The sequence below is a fragment of the Melanotaenia boesemani genome, chromosome 15 (genome assembly GCF_017639745.1).
Source record: "Melanotaenia boesemani isolate fMelBoe1 chromosome 15, fMelBoe1.pri, whole genome shotgun sequence".
NCBI classification, from domain to species: Eukaryota; Metazoa; Chordata; class Actinopteri; order Atheriniformes; family Melanotaeniidae; genus Melanotaenia; species Melanotaenia boesemani.
In genome coordinates this window covers 15,301,022-15,321,702 of record NC_055696.1, presented here as the reverse complement: position 1 = coordinate 15,321,702, position 20,681 = coordinate 15,301,022, and the positions used below count along the sequence as shown (strand labels likewise).

Here is a 20,681-nt window from a genome sequence, read left to right as displayed (position 1 = left end):
CTATTATGCAGGAGACAATAAGCACCCTGGACAGGTGAAATAAAAAATGCAAGGAAACATATTTATGGTATTTTTTTGAGGACATTGAGGTCGTTAAAGTGTAAATACAAACTGCTGTGCTATTACCCAGTAGGCAAAAGTTTGAACTTTCCTTTAAAATGAACATGTATGTCTGTCCAAGCATGTAGCAGATTACCTACATTTTAGAGCACATTTTGCTTCATTATCAATGTATTTGAGGATAAAAGATCTTTGTCCATACAAATAGTCCAAATTATCTGTAACACGCCATGGTATTTAACGCCACCGTTTTAAAAGATTCAGAAATCCTAATTTGCCTTTTTCTGAAATTAATTCACAATAGTTAGATTTGCTTAAATTGTTTTGCCATTTTTATGCAATTTTCATCATTTTTTTTAAACCAAAAAGCTCAATTATCACAGATGTAATGGGGCCCTTTTTTTTTTAACGACTATGACAGTTTGAAAAGATAATGTGAGATAATTTTCAGTCTAAATCTGCTTCCTCTCCTAAACTGCATTATTTCTCTCCTACATTTCTGCAAAGTTTCTTTCCTCAGTACATTGGCCAGTTTTCTTTTTTGCTTTTTTTCTTTACCTTTTGGGTTTTCTTGGTAGTTAATAACCACCTTAAAGATGCATTGCCACCAACTAGTGGACTGGATTGATTGTACCAGGTGAAAGAAACATGAATTGACTGAAAATGTCTCATGCTAACGGAGGAGTTCAACACAAGTTCAACTGCAATCTTATTTTGATACCATTTTATCACCCAGCCTTATCTGACACCCAACACAGCACCATGGTTTGGCCACATGCACATGAAGTTACTTTTGTAAATCTAAATGAATATGATCAAAAAATAAGCATGTCTCACCACTGACTCAAAAACATGATTTTCTTTTAATGTTACAAAGAAAGGACACATTGATCCTAATCACAGTCCTGAACAGTTTCCATCAGGTCACAGTGGCTGAGCAAACGCAACATGATTGGTGAAACAAAAATAGTTTGCTGCATTCAGCCCTTAAACACACACATAGACAGCTGTGATTTCTCATGTTTTAATCTATATAACATATCCTGATCGAAAAGCGTGCAAATTAATTCAGTTTGATTTCACTATCATTCCACGCAAAAAGCAGAAACTACTTTCTGCTGTACTTTGCCCAACATTAGTTAAATATGTATCAGTAATTAGAAAACTGATATATATAATATATATAATTATTATTTGGATGTCAAAGTGGCTTTAATAAAGATCAAGAGAGGAAATGTGAGCTTTTTTTTTTTTGCCTGAATTAAACTGTGAAAACAAAATACAGTTTTAAAGACTGTGGATTTAGAGAGTTTAAACACAAACCTACACACACATCCAACACCCTAATGAAAGACAACTGTCTTAAATAATGACATTTTTATGTGCAGTTTGATCTTAGCTGCCTTGTAGCTTGGCTTGCAAAGCCTCTCATGTTACATTTCACTCAGTGACATCAAAGACAAACACTGTTATTTGGTTAGACTGACTTTAGATGTTCATAAAGTTGCCCTTTCTCCCTCTGTCTCTCACACACACACACACACACAACCCACCCTCCGTCGCACAGACACCAATATGATGAAATGAGACAATCATTAACCCATGTAAGTGCACTAAATATCTCTTCATGGAGCTTCTTATTCATTCCTCTCTCAGCTGGAAGTAGATGAGATTAAAACAAGAGGAGTGGTGTGATCCACGTAGAGCAAAAGAAAAAAAAAACAAACAAAAAAAAACTTGTGGAGTTATGAAATGGAAAGTGACTCAGAGATAAAATCAAATTACAGAAAAAAAGAATCAATTGCACATTCCCCCCCCCAGATTTCACAACACTGTTTTTAGAGGCAGTGTTTTTAATCTACGAGGTCACTCAAAGACTGTAAAGACAGGAATGAGTTATGACAGAGCGAAACAGAAGATAAGAAAAATTAGACCACAGATAGCAAGACCCCTTGCTGCTTCTTATGGGAAAGCCTGAGATTATGATCCTCACTGCCAACTTTGAGCCCTCGCTGAGGGAGGAAAGAGCCCTCCAGATGTTAGCTTTATTTCAGGTAAAATAAATAATAGAAAAAATGCATGGGCAGGGATACAGAGTTTGATGCAAGAGCCATGCAGAGGTTACTCTGACCGATTTGCTCCTTTTATTGTGATCCAGGCAACTGCCAATATAGCACAGACAAGAAGATTGCAGCATGTAAGGGGAAATTACCTCCGCCCTTGTCAGCGGTGTGCAGACTGGTGCTGGTACAAGATAACACATTATTACTTTCATGTTTCATTCATCAATTCAATCATTTAGTTTAAACAAATACATAAAAAGAAATGTACACATGGATAGTGCGTACATAAATTTCCCCTTTCCTTCCCAGTAGCATCTACCGCATTGATTTAACAGTGGTAAACAAAGCCATTAGCAGGGAAACTAGCACTTTTCACCACAGGTCAACATTAATGGAGCAACCACAATAAAACACAGTCTACCCAAACAAATGCATCAGAGGTGAGCTACTGAGAAGATGTGCATTATCACCTCCATGTACACGCCTGCACAAACTCATGAACATGGACATTTTCATCTCCGTCATTCTCCACAAGTGTTCCTGCTCATGAGTCGACCACTACTGTGGTGTTTTTATTTCAGTCAACAAATGTCAACAGCTGAGCAGAGCTCTTTTAAAGTCAGACCTCCAGCTCCTTCGAGTTCTAGGATATTTCTATCCAATCCATTTCAGGAACTTTAAGAAAACATAAAATATATTTTATTCTGCACCTGATTTTTCTGACGTCAGATGCAATGTGTGTTTAAAGATGGCATGGTTTGAATGCTTTTGCAAAGTATCCAAGGACCATTAAAGCTTCAGACGTGGTGTAGATAGCAAGGCAGCCACACACCTATCATAAGGACAAGCAACTAATGCAAACCACATGCTGAAGGTCAACAACTATGGAACATCTAATGCTTCTCAGGATTAAGTAAAGATGTTTAATGGTTTAGTTTCTAGGACAGAATGGCATTAGATCTCACGAAAGAACTCTTCTGATGTCAAAGACACTTTTAAAGATGTTCTGTAAAATTTCAGGGAAGTGACTCTGTTATCCTGGACACCATTCAATCCTTTTGTCAAAGATGGTACAGATGACAGATAGATTGAGGTGGACAAAATATGCATTAATGTTTCTGGTTTGTTTTTACTATACTTGTTGACACTTTAAAATTGTTAGCACTATCATGTGTTCCTTTAAGGGAGCTAACCACTAGTTATTTAATACCCATGTCAGTGCTTCAGCTGGGTGTGTGTAAAATGCAATTGGCATGGGGACTGTTGTCCTGTCCTTGTCATTTTGCATCAGAAAGTATGAAGATTTGTCTTTTTTCTCAAAATGTAAAAAACTTGTTTCAGTCAGCTACCTCCAAATAACTGCTCCACAAACTCTGATACAACCTAATCCAATAAAATGTGGAAGCATTTCTTCTACTCCATAGACCATAAGAAACCAAAGATGGCTTGCAATGTGTCAACTTGGAGTGGAAATAAGCTATAAACAAGCAAGTATAAGAACTGATGGCGGTGTTATCAGTATGGAGGCTAAAATGGCATCAGGTAGCTTAAATCCCAACTCAAGCAAACAAAAAAATATAAAGTAGCTGCAAAAAAAGGGAAAGACCCTTAACATAGTCTGTCATTGGTTTATCCTGAGGTGTTTTCAGATATGAACGGTTCCTCTAAGATAAAACACATTTTCTTTTTATGTATAAAAACTTCAACTAGTAGTTCAGCTCCATATCACTATACTATATACTATAAGCATTATGTTCATGTTATGCTAATGCTATGTGAATGTGCTATGCTATACTGTGTTATGCTTTGTGATATTATTCAATTATTTTCCATTGCTTTGTAAAGAGAGCAACCAGGGACAAGAGTTACAGATTAGCTTAATGCTATATTCCTTTTATGCAAAACATTAGTTGTTCTTTATGTCTTTTTTGTTTCTTTGCATTCTCCCTGTTAAATAAACAAATTGACAGATAAATAAATTAATATATTTTATTTTTATCTGCAGACGCCACACAGTTTACAAGAAAGATTTCCAAAGATTTCCCCACTTACACAATATTTCAGGCTTTTATCTATGATAAAATGGTAAATGGACTTGTACTTACATAGCACTTTTCCAGTCGGCTTGACCACTCAAAGTGCTTTACACTACATATCACATTCACCAATTCACACACACACTTATACCCCGATAGACACATCAGAAGGCAACATGGGGTTAAGTGTCTTCCCTACTTCGACATGTATTGAAAGACTGGAATCAATCCTCCAACCTTCCGGTTGGAAGATGACTGCGTTTCCTCCTGAACTACAGCCACCCTGTCTGTATGATGTTCCGGGGACAGACTTAAAGAGAAATAATGAGAGATTATTGCGATTTAGTGTCTTTCTAAAGATGTGTTACATGTCTGTTGACTGCAAATATTGAAAAAGCAAAGCTTAAATTGTGTAGAAAATGACTCCTGGATGCATCGGTTAAAATTCACAGTACCAGGGCTAAATCCAATTTGTTGCAGGAAGGGGGTATCTTGGGGGGGGGGGGACCAACAGGAAAGAGCAATGAATCAGAGGTGAGATAGTAAAAATACAGAGAAAAAAAGAGGAAGGAGGACAGCAGTGAGCAGATTAAGGAAAACAGAGAGAATGTCAGCTGTAATTAATGGCTGAAAGGCTGATGTACCGCGCATTTAGGAGCAAAATGTGGCAGAGAGGGATTGGCAAGCATTAGAACGAAGTCTCAGACCATCATTGTCAGAAATAAACTCACTTAATGTGCAAAAGCAGGGGTGAGCACGCTGCAGCTGTAGGAAAAACATTTACCATGCAAGACCTGAAATAGACAGACTTATAAAACTGAAACAACTGAGGAAGACTGATTTCAACATCCTTCTTAATATATACATATATATATTTACACAAAACTCCATATTTGAATCATCATATTAAAAGCGTTACATACGTTTTTTTTTTTTTTTTTTTTAAATAATAGTTAAGGACGTTTGGTAGTATTAAAGGTGTATACAGTATATTTACTGTCAGTTAGCAAGTTGCTAACTCAACAAGACATCTGATCCAATGTAGAAATAAGCAGCAGGTCCTTTAAGTTCTGTAAGTTTTCTGTTTAAGGTGACAAACTACTCATAATCTAGACACTAGTTAGTGGTTTCTTTCCTTTCTTACACACTCACTCCTGCTTCTATGGTATACTAATGCTTTCTCGTGCTTCTTTATGTTTCAGGTTTTAGCATTTCCTCTCTGTTGGCAAAACCAAGAGAAGATACGGGGGACCTATATGTGGCAAACAGGAAGCCTGTCAGGAATTCCAGGCCAAGAAGCCCGGCCCTGCAGCTTTAGAACAATAGCAAAGTTAAAGTAGTTTCTCAAGTAGCATAAAAGCACAGCACACAAACCTTCATTTACTGAGAACACAAAGATAAAACGTGATAAAAGGGTTATGGTAAAGCAAAGAAAGTAAACACTTAACTGTAAAGTGATATGAGCAGAAGCAGAAAGAGAGAGTTCACGTATGTTGAAGAGATAAGGAAAGCATGAGAAAAGGGAGAGAAAGCTGCAGTCAGAGACAGACTTTGGCCCAGCTGGATTGGGGCCCATCTACAGTGGAGCTCCTCCTCCACCTCAGCCTCGCCCAAGCTAACAGACAGAGGTGGAACAAGGAAGACATGTTTGCATTGCCAGAAATAAACAGGAGGCAAAATCAACAAATAATTAAGATATTTACGGTTTGCTGATTTTCCAGAGATTCTCTGACATGTTTTCAACCAGACAAATTGAAAGAAGTTGAAAGAGGTTGTAGTGGATTTGGTGACATGCTGCTCTAAGCCCTGAGATTATTCATTTAAACCAGGCATTCTTGTTACATGTCTTAAGAGCTTACCAATGTTTTAATAGAGACTCTGCAAACAGGGTTACTGCCAGAGGGGAAACTTCTGTCTGCACTTTGGTTCCCACTATATCGCTGCATGAATATTCATCTTCTTTTAGCACAATATAAGAATAATAATGCTGACAATGATCAAGCTGTGATTTCTTAAATTAATCATATGATCAACTTGCCAGGCAAATTTGTGCAATGTGATTGTCATAAATTATTGATTAGTGTCCATTAATGGTCATGAAGTAACACTGATACAGGGGAGTGGGACTTTAACACGTTAATTACAATTAATTACAAAAAAATGAGCGTGTTAAAATAAATTAACGCATTTGCATTCACAAAACAAGCGGAACGTTTGTCAGGACACAAGTTTTGCAGACATTACTAGAGCTTGAGTTTACAATATTAATGTATGTGTCTATTATTTGATTCAGTTGTCCACTAAAATCCATTTAACTTGAAAAATGTTGATTTGTGGGGCAAATGTTGTTATACAATTAAAAATGTGATTATTCGAGATTGATTTATTAAAAAGTCCCTGATTAATTAGATTGTTTTTATTGAATTTCTTTATGCATTTTTATTGTAAATTCTCCAATGTTTAACAACAAAAATCTAGATAATTAAAGTTACTAAAGCAGATGGGATGTTTTTCTGTAAAAATAATTAAAACCAACATTTTTCTTAGTAACAAGGGACAGACTGACTACAGATGGTCTGGCAGGAAAAAGTTTCCCTCACATAACCAGCTGCAGTAACTCCCACATAAACCTACTGCAGTGTGAATAACAGGAGTAGTTCAATTTAACTACACTACGTTCAACAAGTACATGGGTAGATTTAACAAAAAACACCATCATTAACTGTCAGTGTATTTCATTTCATTTTCTCAGAGTCCATTTGTCATGCATGACTTAGTAAACTTCCATCACATTCATCAACTTTGGTTAATTATCTGTTCATAAAAGGGATTTTTCCTTTATAAATACAGGTCTAAAAAAAAACCCTACTCACAAACTCATATGGACCAAGTCACTAAGTCATTTTTTTAACTAATGGATGTTTAAAAAAGTAATCAATGACCCTTTAACTGTACTTAATTGTAGCGATATAATGATATAATGATGTCCTCTTTAATATTAAAACCCTGTGTGATTAACTGTGATGTATGCAGCAGATACGACCAATCAGACCTCATATCAAGGACGAGCTGACTTTTAACTGTCCCTTTTACAGATGATTTTATTTCTGAAACTACAATGCATCCATGAAGCAAAACAGAATATTAAAAAAGATGGATTGTGATTCTGCCCCAAAATATCCACATTATATTTTGGAGATATTGAAAAACTGTAAGGCAGACCTCCAGAACTGCTTTACTATGTATAAACACGGCAGTGAGTTGTTACATAAAACAACAGGCTGGCTTCTGAGTCTGAGCAAACATGAAAAACCAGATATGGATGCGCTGTAAACTGTCTGTGACCAAATTCGTAGCTAACAGATCCAACCAATTAACAGGCTAATCAAGATATTGTCTCTCTCTTTATTTTTTATTTCTTGCCTTTTAGGGAGCTTACTGTATGTGTGTTTATGCCACAACATAAATAAAGTACATGCATACCTTTCTATCTTTATCTATATATCTTTTTATCCCAGCTCTTGCTTTCAGTTACAGCTGTCCAGAAGGAAATTAATAACAGCAAGATGATATCAGGAGCGATGAGGAAACCGTTCAAACTGTCAGACAGGCGTCGACCGCAAGCAAATGCACCACTTGTTCAGAATCATAATCACGTTGATGCATTGCACAGTTACAGTGTGTGTTGGCATGTTGGCTACAAGTGCTAAAAACATCTACACTGTTTAAGACTGCACTTGATTTCACTTGACTGCAGGAATTGAGGAAGTAAACTACATGAAAGTAGGTGAGCATAACAAAAACGGGCAACAAGCTGTGCATACCCATCAATTTGCTGGAATGGTAAACTCCCTCTTATAGCGACTACGTTCCTTAAGTAGCTATGCACTATTTAGATATCCATTACCAGCCTAATTACTGGATATCCCAAGCAGAGCTGGGATGCAGTCCAACCCAGCTCTTTTATTCGCAACAAAGAGCGAAATACAGATTTGAGAGCAGAACTGCTTTTGCTGCTGTGCTGCAATGGAATAGCTTGAATCATTGTGTCTGAGAAAACGAAGTCACTCTTCTGTATTTAGAGCTGATGACTGATCTGCAGAGGTGAGTGATGACCGCAGTGATGCATGGCTCCTCCTGCTACAGTGGCCCAGCACCACTTCAAAGCAGCTCAGGATATATTTACTTTCATTCAACCCATTCACACAGAATCCTGTACTTTGTAATCAAAGCTTGTTCATCAGTTCACAGGTGGAGAAATAGTTAGCAGGAAGATAAAGTTTATTGAACTTTACACGATATAGTTTATATATATATATATATATATATATATATATATATATATATATATACATATACACATACAACCCAATAAGCATTAAGCTACATTTGCAGCCCACTTAAGTCACTATCTGACGAGTCTATTAGTTGTGCCCTACTTTGTTCACTGTGGTCCAGGTTCCTCTTCCAGAGGCTAGCTGTCTTCTCTTTATCATATAAAATGAACAGCCATAAAGAGAGGGCAGAGAGTGCAAATGACCCATACTGTACTGTTGCAGTAAATGTCAAGAAACTGATTTATTGCCAGTTAAGTAAACCTGCTCTGCATGTTTACACTCAGGTATGAACAGTGCATGAAATGGCCCCTGCTGCCTTCACAGGATCAAAATCTTGTTTCCAAGGTTATTTTGATATATAGTGACCACCAGGTTAGAAGTAATCCATACCATGAAGAGTTAATCAAGGAAATGGGTAATTTTTTTTTCAACAGCAAGGCACACAGGATTTATAGTGTTGTACGACATCTGGGTCGAGCAGACACAGATGGAGAGAATGCAGGGAATGAACACAGTGAAGGCAGTGACGTAGAAAGATACTTGCGGCAAAGCAGACCTTTAGACAGGAAGGTATTTGAGGCATCAAAGAAACAAGAAACAGTTGAAAGGAAAAGGAAGTGCGAGATATAACTCACCAACTTTTGCGAATCATTCTTTGCTTTTGAAGAGGCACACAAAAAGGATAAGACTAGAAGATGTGGCTGAGACACTAATGATATTGCATCTTTGGATTCAGATCAGTAAACATTTTTAAGGTTTTTGCATTGAATACATACCAAGACTAATGGCGACAGGACCAGAAATAAAAACTTTACTTTAAAAAAAACTTTATTTTGTCTGACAACCCACAAAGAAGACAAACATGCTCACAATGACAGTGTTTACTTAAATAACCCCAGATGGGCTAATTGTACATGTATGTTTTGACCAAATGCTACTGCAATCCATTCAACACAAGATGTTTCCCTGAAAAATCATAAAAGCTGATTGCAACATTAATACTGTGAAATATACAACATATTTATATGTGATGAAGTTTGCGTGGGATTACTGTAACAGACGAAATAACTACATAAAAAACCCTTTACCCCTTTAAGTCTGATTAGTTTTCCACAACAAAAAGCAATATGCACAATTCAAATCACAGTAATTCCTCGAACGTTCACACTACCCATATAATTCAAATGGATTATGAAAGCTAAGAAGTAGAGCTTTCCATTTATATTGCTGAATTTATGGGATGTCGTGGGTTTCCTGAATAGGGAAGGGGGGAAAGCAACACTTTCCATTGCTGGCAACACGAGCACATTTAAAGGTTTAACCGTAGCAAAGTAATATATTTCTACCTTGTGGCATGTTTGCATACACAGCATATTACTTTCTATGTGTCAAAGCTATTATTCAACAGCAATACTTCAGGTATTGAACACATGCAGTTGGCTAAACAAAGGTTGGTTAAATAGTGTTTACAGTACAAAGCATGATCAGATTACCATTAACTTCTCTGCACTTAGCTACAATGGTGGAGCAGCTGTTTTCTTTTCTCCACCATCACTGACACATTGCATCTGTATTATTGTACAAAGGCCGAGCCTTTCCATCTTGAGTAAATTTTACAACTTCTGTTTGGTATAAAGTCTGAACTCGTGACTGATATGGAGTACTCACATGCTGTTAAGCTTCTACTGTCCAGCCTCTTAGTTGTTTTATAATTGCTGGATCATCAGAGTTGCTTTCTAGAAGGTGTATGTGGGGCTGGAATGGGCATGTTTTTGGAAGAGGGTTGGGAGTCACAATAATGACTCATCATTAAGATGTCAGCCATCGGCTGTGGACAACAGCATTGTGTGAATCCTACAATGCATCAGAGATGATTAGGTTTTGCCATAATTTACACTGTTAGCAGCAATAGGAACAACTCTAACCCCAAAATCAGATGCAGATTTTTAAATTTAAATAACTGCAAACAAATGCAAAAAAAAAAAATGCATGGGCTTCTTTAACCATCTAGTTTTCCACTATAGCTCACAATGGTCTTTTAACATCCCAAGCTAGCACATCTTTAAAAATAGTAGAATGGCCTTGTCCTTAGCATTGCATGCACTGAAAATAGACCAGCTCCTGACACAGAGGAGCTTCTATTTTAAAGCGTGACAGAATGATGATTGAGAGGTCAGTCAATAGTCACTGGCAAAAATTAATCTAAGTAACAAGATGAGCCAGAATCAATTCCGTCAATTCAATCAATGGAGGTACTAAAAGAAGTCTCAGAGGGAAAAGAAAGCCTTTTTGAAATTATTACATCAAACTACCCTAAAGAAAAGCTCTACAGTTGTTTTCATGTGAACTGGCGTTTCTTTTGTTACATCACTCAGCTGAAAAAGCTAATTAAGACTCCGGTGTTAAGAAGAATGAGAAACATTATCAGAGAAAAATTAAAAAACTGTCAAAAAACCTACAAATACACGAGTCATCCCTGCATCTAACCACGTGCATCCGGCACAGACACCTGTCAGAGATAAAACTCAGTGACCAACAGCTGTCCATGCAGCAGCTACTTAGTCCGATTTACAAAGTTTACGCCTGTTCTGCATCAACCAGTGTCGATACAACACATGCCAGAACAGTAAAACTCCACCCTTTCAGACAAGCAGAAAAGGTTTCGTATGATGAGCTGACTAAATACAAAAACAAAGACAAATGAAGCTAAAATGGCGCTACATAAGAGAAGATCCTTTAACATTTACATTAACCACACCATTTAGCAAAGATGACTGTTTGACACTGCAGCAACACTGTATGGGAGAGGCTGAAAAGCAGAAAAATATCCAGCTAAAAGTTTAGTCTGTGTATTTAAGTTTTGAGGGATCACATACAATACATGTTTGAGAAATAAAAGAAGACATGGTTCACTAGGCACAGTTACTGAAACTCAGTAATGGCTCTTTAAGCAGCGCAAAATTAGGTATTTATCACATTTTCCCTCCAACCAGCCGATCATAAGATTACAGCAAGTGTGAGTCTAAATAACAGCGTCAGGGGGCGAATGTTTGCCTCCACATGTACAGTAACCTTGCTCAGGTAAATCATTCACTTGCCTAGGGCACAAGGTCCTCTGTGTTGTCTGGTAACAATCTAAAATAAAGTCTGCCAACCACAAAGCTCCCAGCACATAGTGACAGTGGTTTTTTTTCCTGTATGCAAAATGGATGTGCATGTCAACACATTGTTAACTAAAATAAAACAAAAATAAGTTAATCAAGTTAATTGTTCTGTGACAACAAAACATATTCTACTTTTTTGCAACAAAAGTAAACCCTGCACTGCCCTCTGCTTTTGCCTTCACAACCACAACAAACAGAGTGCAGTGTGTGTCTGATTCCTTAGGGACAAATGTCCTTTTTGCACTAAGGATGTCACGATTACTTAATTTCACAATTGAATGCCAGGATTAATTAATCGTAAAGATTCCTCAATATTGTCACTTTCCATAAAAGATAATGTCTAAACCAGAACATGAGATCTGAGCAACTTGCCCATGGAACGAAAACAAAGTTATTTTATATTTGTTTTTTGGTGGCTTCAGTTCACCACTGTAACAAAGCACCCTACATGCCCAAAACCGGCTTCTCTCGCTAAGATAAAGCCAAATCCTGATTTTCAGTCTGGCAAGAGTAATAACTTTTTGTTTATGTCAGTAGTGCTTAAAAATAGAAAAATAATACATTAATTCCACAGATTAATTAATTAATTAATTCCACACTTTGACAGCCATAATTAAAACTTAATTAACGCATAATAATCGTGAAAATCATAAAATTGTGACTTAGACAATAATCATACCTAGAAAATCTGTAATGCTGACATTCCTATTTGCACATGCACACACACACACACACATATATATATATACATATATATATTTATATGGATCCAGCTTCGATTTCAGTAGTATTTGTTAAGACAGATACTAATTTTCAGAAATCCTGAAACACCACTAGAAAATGCTCTAAAACCTCCACTAAAGGTTTTTCTAGGCTATCAGCCATATAATGACATTCCTACTCCTTATTAGTCCTGCCTAGGGCTGGGCAATATATTGAGATTTTCAAATATCGAGACTTTTTAATACGCGACATAGAATGAGGGAATTTCGTTTATATCGAGATAGCTTGTTTTGAGTTAAAAGTTTCTTTTCTTTTTGCATTTCGCACAGCTATATTTTTGTTATGGTCACTGAAAAGTATTTTAGAGCATTTAATTTAATTTTCATCTACTTTAATTTCAGTCAACTCATTTAATGCACATGTGCTGCTGATCCTTAATAAAAGTGTATTTAGCACTGAAGGCTGTAAATTAAAACTCTCTTTGGTTATTTGACCCCCAAAAAATATAGCAAGATATATTGTGATTTAGGTTAAAAAATATTGAGATATGAAATTTGGCTCATCTCGCCGAGCCCTAGTCCTGCCTTCACTGAACTAGAAGTTACAAGTTGGCAATTGCTTTTTCAAATTTGACCTACTTCTGCTTCTTTTCTGGAAAACAAACAGATGACCTGCTGATGATCCCTGAACCTCAGCTGTCAAACCCTGACACACCCAGACTGGTTTTCCTTCAGTTCAATTAGAAAGATTGAAGTCAAGTAATGTGCATGAAGAAGACACCTGTATTCCTCCTACAGATTAAATCCACTTGCTGAGTCAGGAGAAATGAATTAAAGAAGACTGTAGAAGCTACAATGACCCCCATTCAGACAGACAGCACTGCACAAAACAAAAAGCATAAAAATGTCGCACATTTTAGCAAACATGGATGAAAGTCACCGCACTGGAGTACTGGAGGGGATGTACAGTGGCAGGCTATCACTGGAAAAAAACAAAACAAAGAAAATTCCCCCAACATGACTCACGATCAAAAAACAAGTTGAAACACGGTGGAGAATTTATGGGTCTTGGGATGATACACGGCAACTATAAAAACCTGCTGTCATGTTGGTGCAGTCTTGTTTGTTGCAGACAACAACACCATAAAGATGGAATTCCTGAATGTTCTCCGGCCGGTTTCTGAACTGGATGCACCTCAGAAAGTGCAGAGAAAACTTATGTCATGTGTCTCAATTCAAATTTAATCATGAGAACATATAAGGTACAGAAATTTTTAGAGGGCATCCTGTAAATTCTATTTTAGTGTTCTGAAAAAAAAAAAAAAAAAAAAAAAAATATATATATATATATATATATATATATATATATATATATATATTATGGAAGCTGACATGAGTGCAAAAGATTACATCTGTATAGAAGACGACGTCAACCTTTATTAAAAAGAGATAAACATAACGCTTGCAATGCAATATGGTCTAACAAGTAAGAGAGAAAAGTGTTGATGCTGTGACCCTGAAAGTAATCTGATCCCAACAGATGCACCAGGATCCATCTGTTATAGTCTCCAAGTCTGAAAAACAGATTAGATCACATCACACTGTAATTCTGCAGACAGTTAATTAAACTTAGTCATGTCCAGTCAACAGACAAATGAAAGGAAATGGGTGAATAATTGGATGGAGAAACATGACAAACATGTATGGATGCAAACAAGGCTGGAAACACATTCGCCAGCTCTGCACACTGTCACCATAATCAAAATCACTTTGTTTCCATTTGCTCAAAGCAGTACATTTCCTAAAAAGACAAGCTCTGATTCATTGTTACATAGCTTCAGTAATAAACATTGCTGCAGAAGAAAGCCACACAACACACTGACCATAAATGTGTTGTGCCTTGTTCTGCTTTCCTTTAGGTACTACTTACTTCAATGCAGAATGCACAGAAGGGGCAGTGGACTAAGCCACTACAGCTTTAAGACTCTACACTTCCTGTTTCCTGATTGAGTTGTTGCCAAACACAACAATTTCAATCCTCTGTTTATGAAGTACAGTCAGTAAGATCAGTCGGGGCTATATTTATGCTCACTCCAGACATATCCGATTACAGTTTACACGTTAAATTTTTCACATGAATGTGGCCACAGAAAACACTGCCGAAAAGGTCACAAGCACCTGCCACCATTATCGCCTTGATCCAGTGGTTGCCAGATCACCCACCATATGCTGGCTGGCAACTAAGTCATCAAAAGTATGAAAAGGGTGGGGGGACTGGATGCAGGCATGGTTCTTTACATCACAACCACAACAGCAATCACATATTTAAAGATGGGGCAGAAAGATTACAACATGGATCTCATAGTTTTGAGAGGATTGGTAAGCCACACTTTTTACAAACGTGTTGCTCAAGATACAAGAAGATAATGTGAACTTTGACCTCTAATGACACTGTGCTATACCCAATCTATCGTCTAATAAAGGACATGAGCTCTGACTGAAAGCTTAACGCCGTTAAGAGTGAAGCTTCTCTCTTGTACTGTCAATTTATTTAATAAGTGAGAACAACAAAGGGTTAATTCGTAGTATTTAAAAAATACCTTTTACAAAGGCATGGCTGTGCGGCAGCAAATCGATATCAGTGACCAGACAAAACTAGCACACTACAAACCACAACTTTACATTTTTCCTAAATCCTTTGTGAAAATAGTTTTTGTAACTTGGCCAGTGTATGCAATGATGCAAAGCATTTTCCTTGTTATTAAGCGTTTCTGTTCACATTCTGCATTGAACAAAAAGTTCCAATGCAGAATGAATCTTCTAAAAAATGTTAAATCCATCATGTGGCCTATTAGACGGGCTTTCATTTGTCCACAAGTCCTAACACCACTGTAAACAAGCCAAAAGCCACCACAACAGCCTTAAAACAGAAACAGCTTGGATGCTTAAAGGCCTTAACCTGCTTTGGTACTCTGCACTCCTGTGATCCCAACCAGAGACTAGGCCCCAAAGATGAGCAATATCCAAGACAAAGCTACAAAAAAGTGTAAATAAAACCACATCTTATTAATGAATAGCTGATGTTAAGCATCTACTGCGAGTCCTGGCTGCTTTGATAAACCTTTTTTTAAGTGAGGGCTTCAATATAAAATGTCAATTCATGCTTCAGTGTTGTTACAATGATCCATTTAGAGACCGTTGTACTTACATTCTGGCTTTGCATACAGCTCCAGGGCAATGTAGTGAAATGCAATGTGCAAGCTGACCCAGCATACAGCGAGGGATATCAGTGAGCACATTAAGCAACAGGAACTCAAACAACGGATTGAGGTTGGTATAATCTTCAAGATTACAAATCCAGGAAACTGAGTCAACATACATAAAGCTGACCCAGTTTATGCTTCAGTTTGATTAATCTCCTTTTTGCCTGCTGTACATGGTTATATGACAGTTAAGTAGTGCATGGCATGCAAAACAAAAAAGCTAAATTATCTTAAATATTGATTCAGTAAAACGATACAATGAAATTCATGATAGACAATATGTTCATTCATATATAACTAGTCAATTATAGTATAGCATTAGAAAACAAAAACATGTAAATGACACCTTTTCAGACTGGTTGGGTGCTACCGCTGTTATATAACTATGCAGTTTTCAACTGTTTTATTTGACAGTTTTATGACTGTGCTGGAATTCTAATTTAAAATAATGACATGCTACTCAACACATCATAACAAAAAGAAAAAACAAAAACAAAAACACAGGCCTGGGAATTATCACATTTGCCTTGGATTTTCTAGAAAATCGTGTGATCAGAACTGATTGTTTAGGTAATAAACACAATTTACCTTTTTTTTTGTTTGTTTGTTTTTTTAACTATTGGTAAATTTGGATCCACAACTTCATCAATTTACAAAAAAAAAAAAAAGAACGGTCACAGCCCCAAAGACAAGATTACATCTCCCTACCATTTTCCCACAAGAGGCAACATGTAAAAATATGCAGCTAAGATGCATCAAACCACCCACAACTAAAACTGAAAAGATTTCTGATTGCAGCTAAAGAGCAATTCTACAATGGAAAAACCCATCAGTGGTAAAATCAATCAATCAATACATCCTTTATTTATGGTTCTGCTCGCTGCCACAAGCTTTTAATTATAGTAAAAACAATATTCTCGTCTAGTCTTTTTCTCCCTAAATTGTAAAATCTGTTATCTGTCCTTTACATTTCTCATCTTAAATGTTAATTTTACAACTACATGCCAAAGATGTCCTCTCTGTGTTGGCTTAGGTAAATGACTGTCCATTGAGTTTTTAAGAATCAAATTTTAAAAAACAGTTTTTATTTGTTCAATTTTCTTTTTCTAATGTAATCGTCTACTACTTGAAAATTTAACATGCTAAAAAAATAACCTATATCAAGCACATTTAAAAGCTTGGGCTACAAGGAATGTGATAACTGTGCTACTCTGTCCTGTCTTCCATGATCTTAATCTTATAATTAAAAAAATATGACACTGGATTCCTTATTTAAAACAGTCTGCATAATCTTAAACAGATAGACCTCTCTGTTCACATTTACTAAAAGCATTTAAAAACAAAGAAAAAAAGAGTAGTATCTGGACCACCACAACATTAGCATCTACTCCAGTCTGTGTTTGCGGTATCTTTGTGCATATAGCTTTTGCATACCTTTGTGAAAAACAGAGCGCTCTGAGGGGCTCATAAAGGGTGAGCAGGTTAGGAGAAAAGTGACTGAGCATCTAAGGCGAAAGGAGCAGCTGCACAGCCCTGCAGATCTGCACACGTGGCCAGTCAGTACACAAACACACATACACACAGTCTCCAGTCCTGTTCATGCATCATATGCAATGATGACGACACCAACGGAGAAGCATCTACATCAGATTTTACATTTCTTGCTGTCACGACATGGTTTTATAAAGAGGGGCTAAAATCTCACCATAAAAATCAAAGGATAAAAACCAAAAACAGAAAAGTGTTTAGTTAAAGTTTAAGATGTGGTACTGAATAAATAAAATGGAGTTAGAGGTTAAAAACCATTAAATATATTTAATGAAAGCATTGTTAAAGCATTTTATGAGTCTCTCTCATGTCATGGTGAACAAACATGAAATGCTATTTATGTATTAGTTATGCAACAAGTGTCTTGAACTTAATTTATCCTAAATTTATTGGCACTGCACATCAAAAAGAGCAATATTAATATGGCAAAGACATTCTGACTAGAAACAAGCAGCGATGTATTAGTGCATGTTTGATACCTGACTAGAAGAAGTGGAAAATAGGCCTTCTCTTAAATAGATCTCAAATGCATTTTTCATCATTTGTTCATGTGTAGCTTGTGCTTTAAGGGTTCAGCCTTGCACAGCATCAGTGACATGCATCAGAGGAACGCAGCATGAAATCATTTACCATGTTGGTGCAATAAAGATCAACATACCAGGAAGTCAGACAACGGCACTGTGGCTGTGTTTAGTACTAAAGCCTGGTATAGTCAAGGCTTTATAAAAGCCACAAGGAAATCAAGGTTTGTACATATTGACCATGACAGAGTAGTGATTAACAGCAAAACAACCTGGGAGGAGCATATCAGTCTGACAGCCAGCGGCCAGTAGTAGCTGAAACCCCATGTTCATCCATCACTTGTTTACAAACCAGGCTGAGCCAAACACCTCAGTGCTGACTCACATTATTACCCCGCATTAATCAAACACCATCTTGTGATCTGCCCTTTCAACCCATGTCCATGCAGGGGCTCATAAAAATGCTAAAATAAATCTCTGCCTTTCAGCGCACCACCTCAGAGCTTGTTCTGTTATCAGATGGGACTTCCAGGCTGAAGCGAGGCGTTTCCACCAGACACTGCTCACTGAGCTGCACGTACACAGCTTTCTCACAGGCCTTGTTTCCTCCGCATTTAACATAACCAGTCTGCATCCTCACAGCTGCACATAACGAGTTTTTCTAATGAATCACTTCTTGTTGGATGACACATTCACGCAACTGTGAAGTCTTTCCAAAAAGCACTGTTTGAACAGCACAATTATGGATAGCTAGCACAAGGATGAGGTTTGGACCTAATAATACTAATGAGTTGCAGAACAATTTCACTGCAGTTTTAGAAAAATATGTATATATAAGTAACCAAACAGACAATAGTCCCATCTGCTATGGTTTCCACAAATTTGAAAGTGATAAACATAAAAGTTTCCTTAGTACAACTTATTACTTCACTTCAGTGACATTATTTTCCCTCCAGCTACTCACTAATCTGCCAACTCTTCAACTGCTTCAACACCTTTCTTTATATATATTTATATATATATATTTATATATCCTCAAACTAAATCCCATACAGTCAAATAAGGAATAATTCCTACAGTTAATCCATGACAAAATGTGATACAAAGTAGGATAAATTGGAAGAATGTGTGTCCAACTGTGTCTGCCATGTGGAGCTGATAAGCACCAGATGCCCTCAGCTGTTGTGGCGTGAAAACTTCTTTCACAAAAGAAAATTACAAACATACACCACCACCTGAGCACCTTTTGCAGACTTCTTTGCAGGAAACTCAGCCCTATGCAGCTCTGAACTGAGCTGCACAAATTTTCTTGTGGTTTCAGACACAGCCGTGCGAAACACCCTTAACCTAACCCCTTCAAAAAAAAAAAAAAAAAAAAAAAAAAACTTTTTTCAGCTTATTTAAACTTCTGAGTCTATTGACTCACATGCTAAAAAGTAGTGAATATAAGCCACAGGAAGCACTAAGGTAGAACTGTATTCCTCATCAGGTTCTGGTTCAGGTTAAAATACAGCAAATACCATCAAGCACATAAATCCTAAGTCAACCATGATGAGAATGAGAGCAAACACCAAGTCTCACATAAAGACAAAAGCAAACAGAAAGGGGTGGAGTAATTCCTCAGGAGGCCTACCTGGAGAAGCTGGCGGGAAAATTTGCCAAAGCCGAGGTAGAAGAGAGTCCATCATTGCCGCTCTGTATACCAGGTAACTCTCCAAAATTCCCACCTCCCATCCAGCTTTCCCCCAATGGTGGCAGGTTTGAGAACATGCCAAAGGGCTTCTGGTCTTGCATGCCCACTGTAGAAGGTGGATTGGGTCTGTACGGGTAGCCAGGTCCTGCACCAACACCCATAGGAGAGGACATGGAGCTCATGCTGCTCTGGTGACACTGCGACTGGCAGTAACTAGCATTGTCCTGCTTCTCCTGCTTGACAACACCAGGAGTACGGATGTGGATGAAGTCAGGATCCTTCTCTTCCTTGATGACGACGCTGGAGAGAATTGATGAAGTTTGCTGAGGCTGAAGCTGATGTTGCTGGTGCTGAGCTAAAGGGTGAGGGGGCTGCTGCTGGTGTATTGGATGAAGCTGATGCTCTGAGCCATTAACACTGGTACAGTTCCCTCCATTGCCAATGAAAGACTTTGTTTCCTTCAGCAAGCCGGTGACAGGAATGCCACCGCTACTGCTGCTCTCTTGTAGAATGTTATCCAAATGTGCCACCTCCGAATTCAACTCAAAAACACTGATTTCAGGTAGAGAACTTGTAAGGTCCAGGTCTTGCCAAATCTCTGAATCATCAATTATACGACTGCTGCTTTCATCCAAATCACATGGACCGGTGCCTGTTTGTCCACTGCAACCTCCCAAGTCCTTTCCCAGAGAAAATATCCCCTCCTGCTTAATGTGCTGGGGGAAAAGGTCAGGCAATGGGAGATTGGCCAGGATGGAGGTGTCTGAGGTGTTAATGATGGAGGTGGACATCTGGTCAAGATTAACAATACTCAAGCTGTCCCCCATGCTGAATACATCACTATCCTGTTCTTGTTTCTGCATTCTGATCAATGTATCCTTCTTAATATTGGACACCTCACATGGGACATGACGCTGAGAGGATTCAAAGAGGCCTGCATCACACTGGTCTTTGATTCCACCCCGTCCATTCGGGGACACCGTACTCTGGGGCAGAGATCCGGAACCAGGCAGATGCATTGCAGTCTGGAGTAGTAAACCAGGTGTGCCACCTATAACTCTGCCTACTTCAGGTCCTTTCTCGCCAAATGTCGGGCTGTCATCTGGATTACCATTGAGCTTTAGTCCACTCTGATCCATTTCTTCATCCTGAAAATGACAGCAAGGACAAAGATAGTGAATATTCTCAAAATCAAAGCGAGCATAAAAGCGCAGGTCATTCTGAATAAAAGATGGAAGATATTATCCTGGCTACTGTATAACCTAAGAAAAATA

The 20,681-nt window shown here is 37.6% G+C and overlaps 1 protein-coding gene across 5 annotated transcripts in view; it reads right to left on the bottom strand.

Moving 5' to 3' along the window:
• LOC121654442 (glucocorticoid receptor-like) overlaps positions 1-20,681 on the bottom strand; it is a 61,328-nt gene that overhangs the window by 38,756 nt on the left and 1,891 nt on the right. For all 5 annotated transcript variants that reach the window (XM_042008583.1, XM_042008584.1, XM_042008582.1 and 2 more), the window contains exon 2: positions 19,348-20,555. In XM_042008583.1, coding sequence (XP_041864517.1) covers positions 19,348-20,546 — 1,199 coding nt within the window. In that variant the 5' untranslated portion in view covers positions 20,547-20,555. The remainder of the gene's footprint in view (positions 1-19,347; positions 20,556-20,681) is intronic.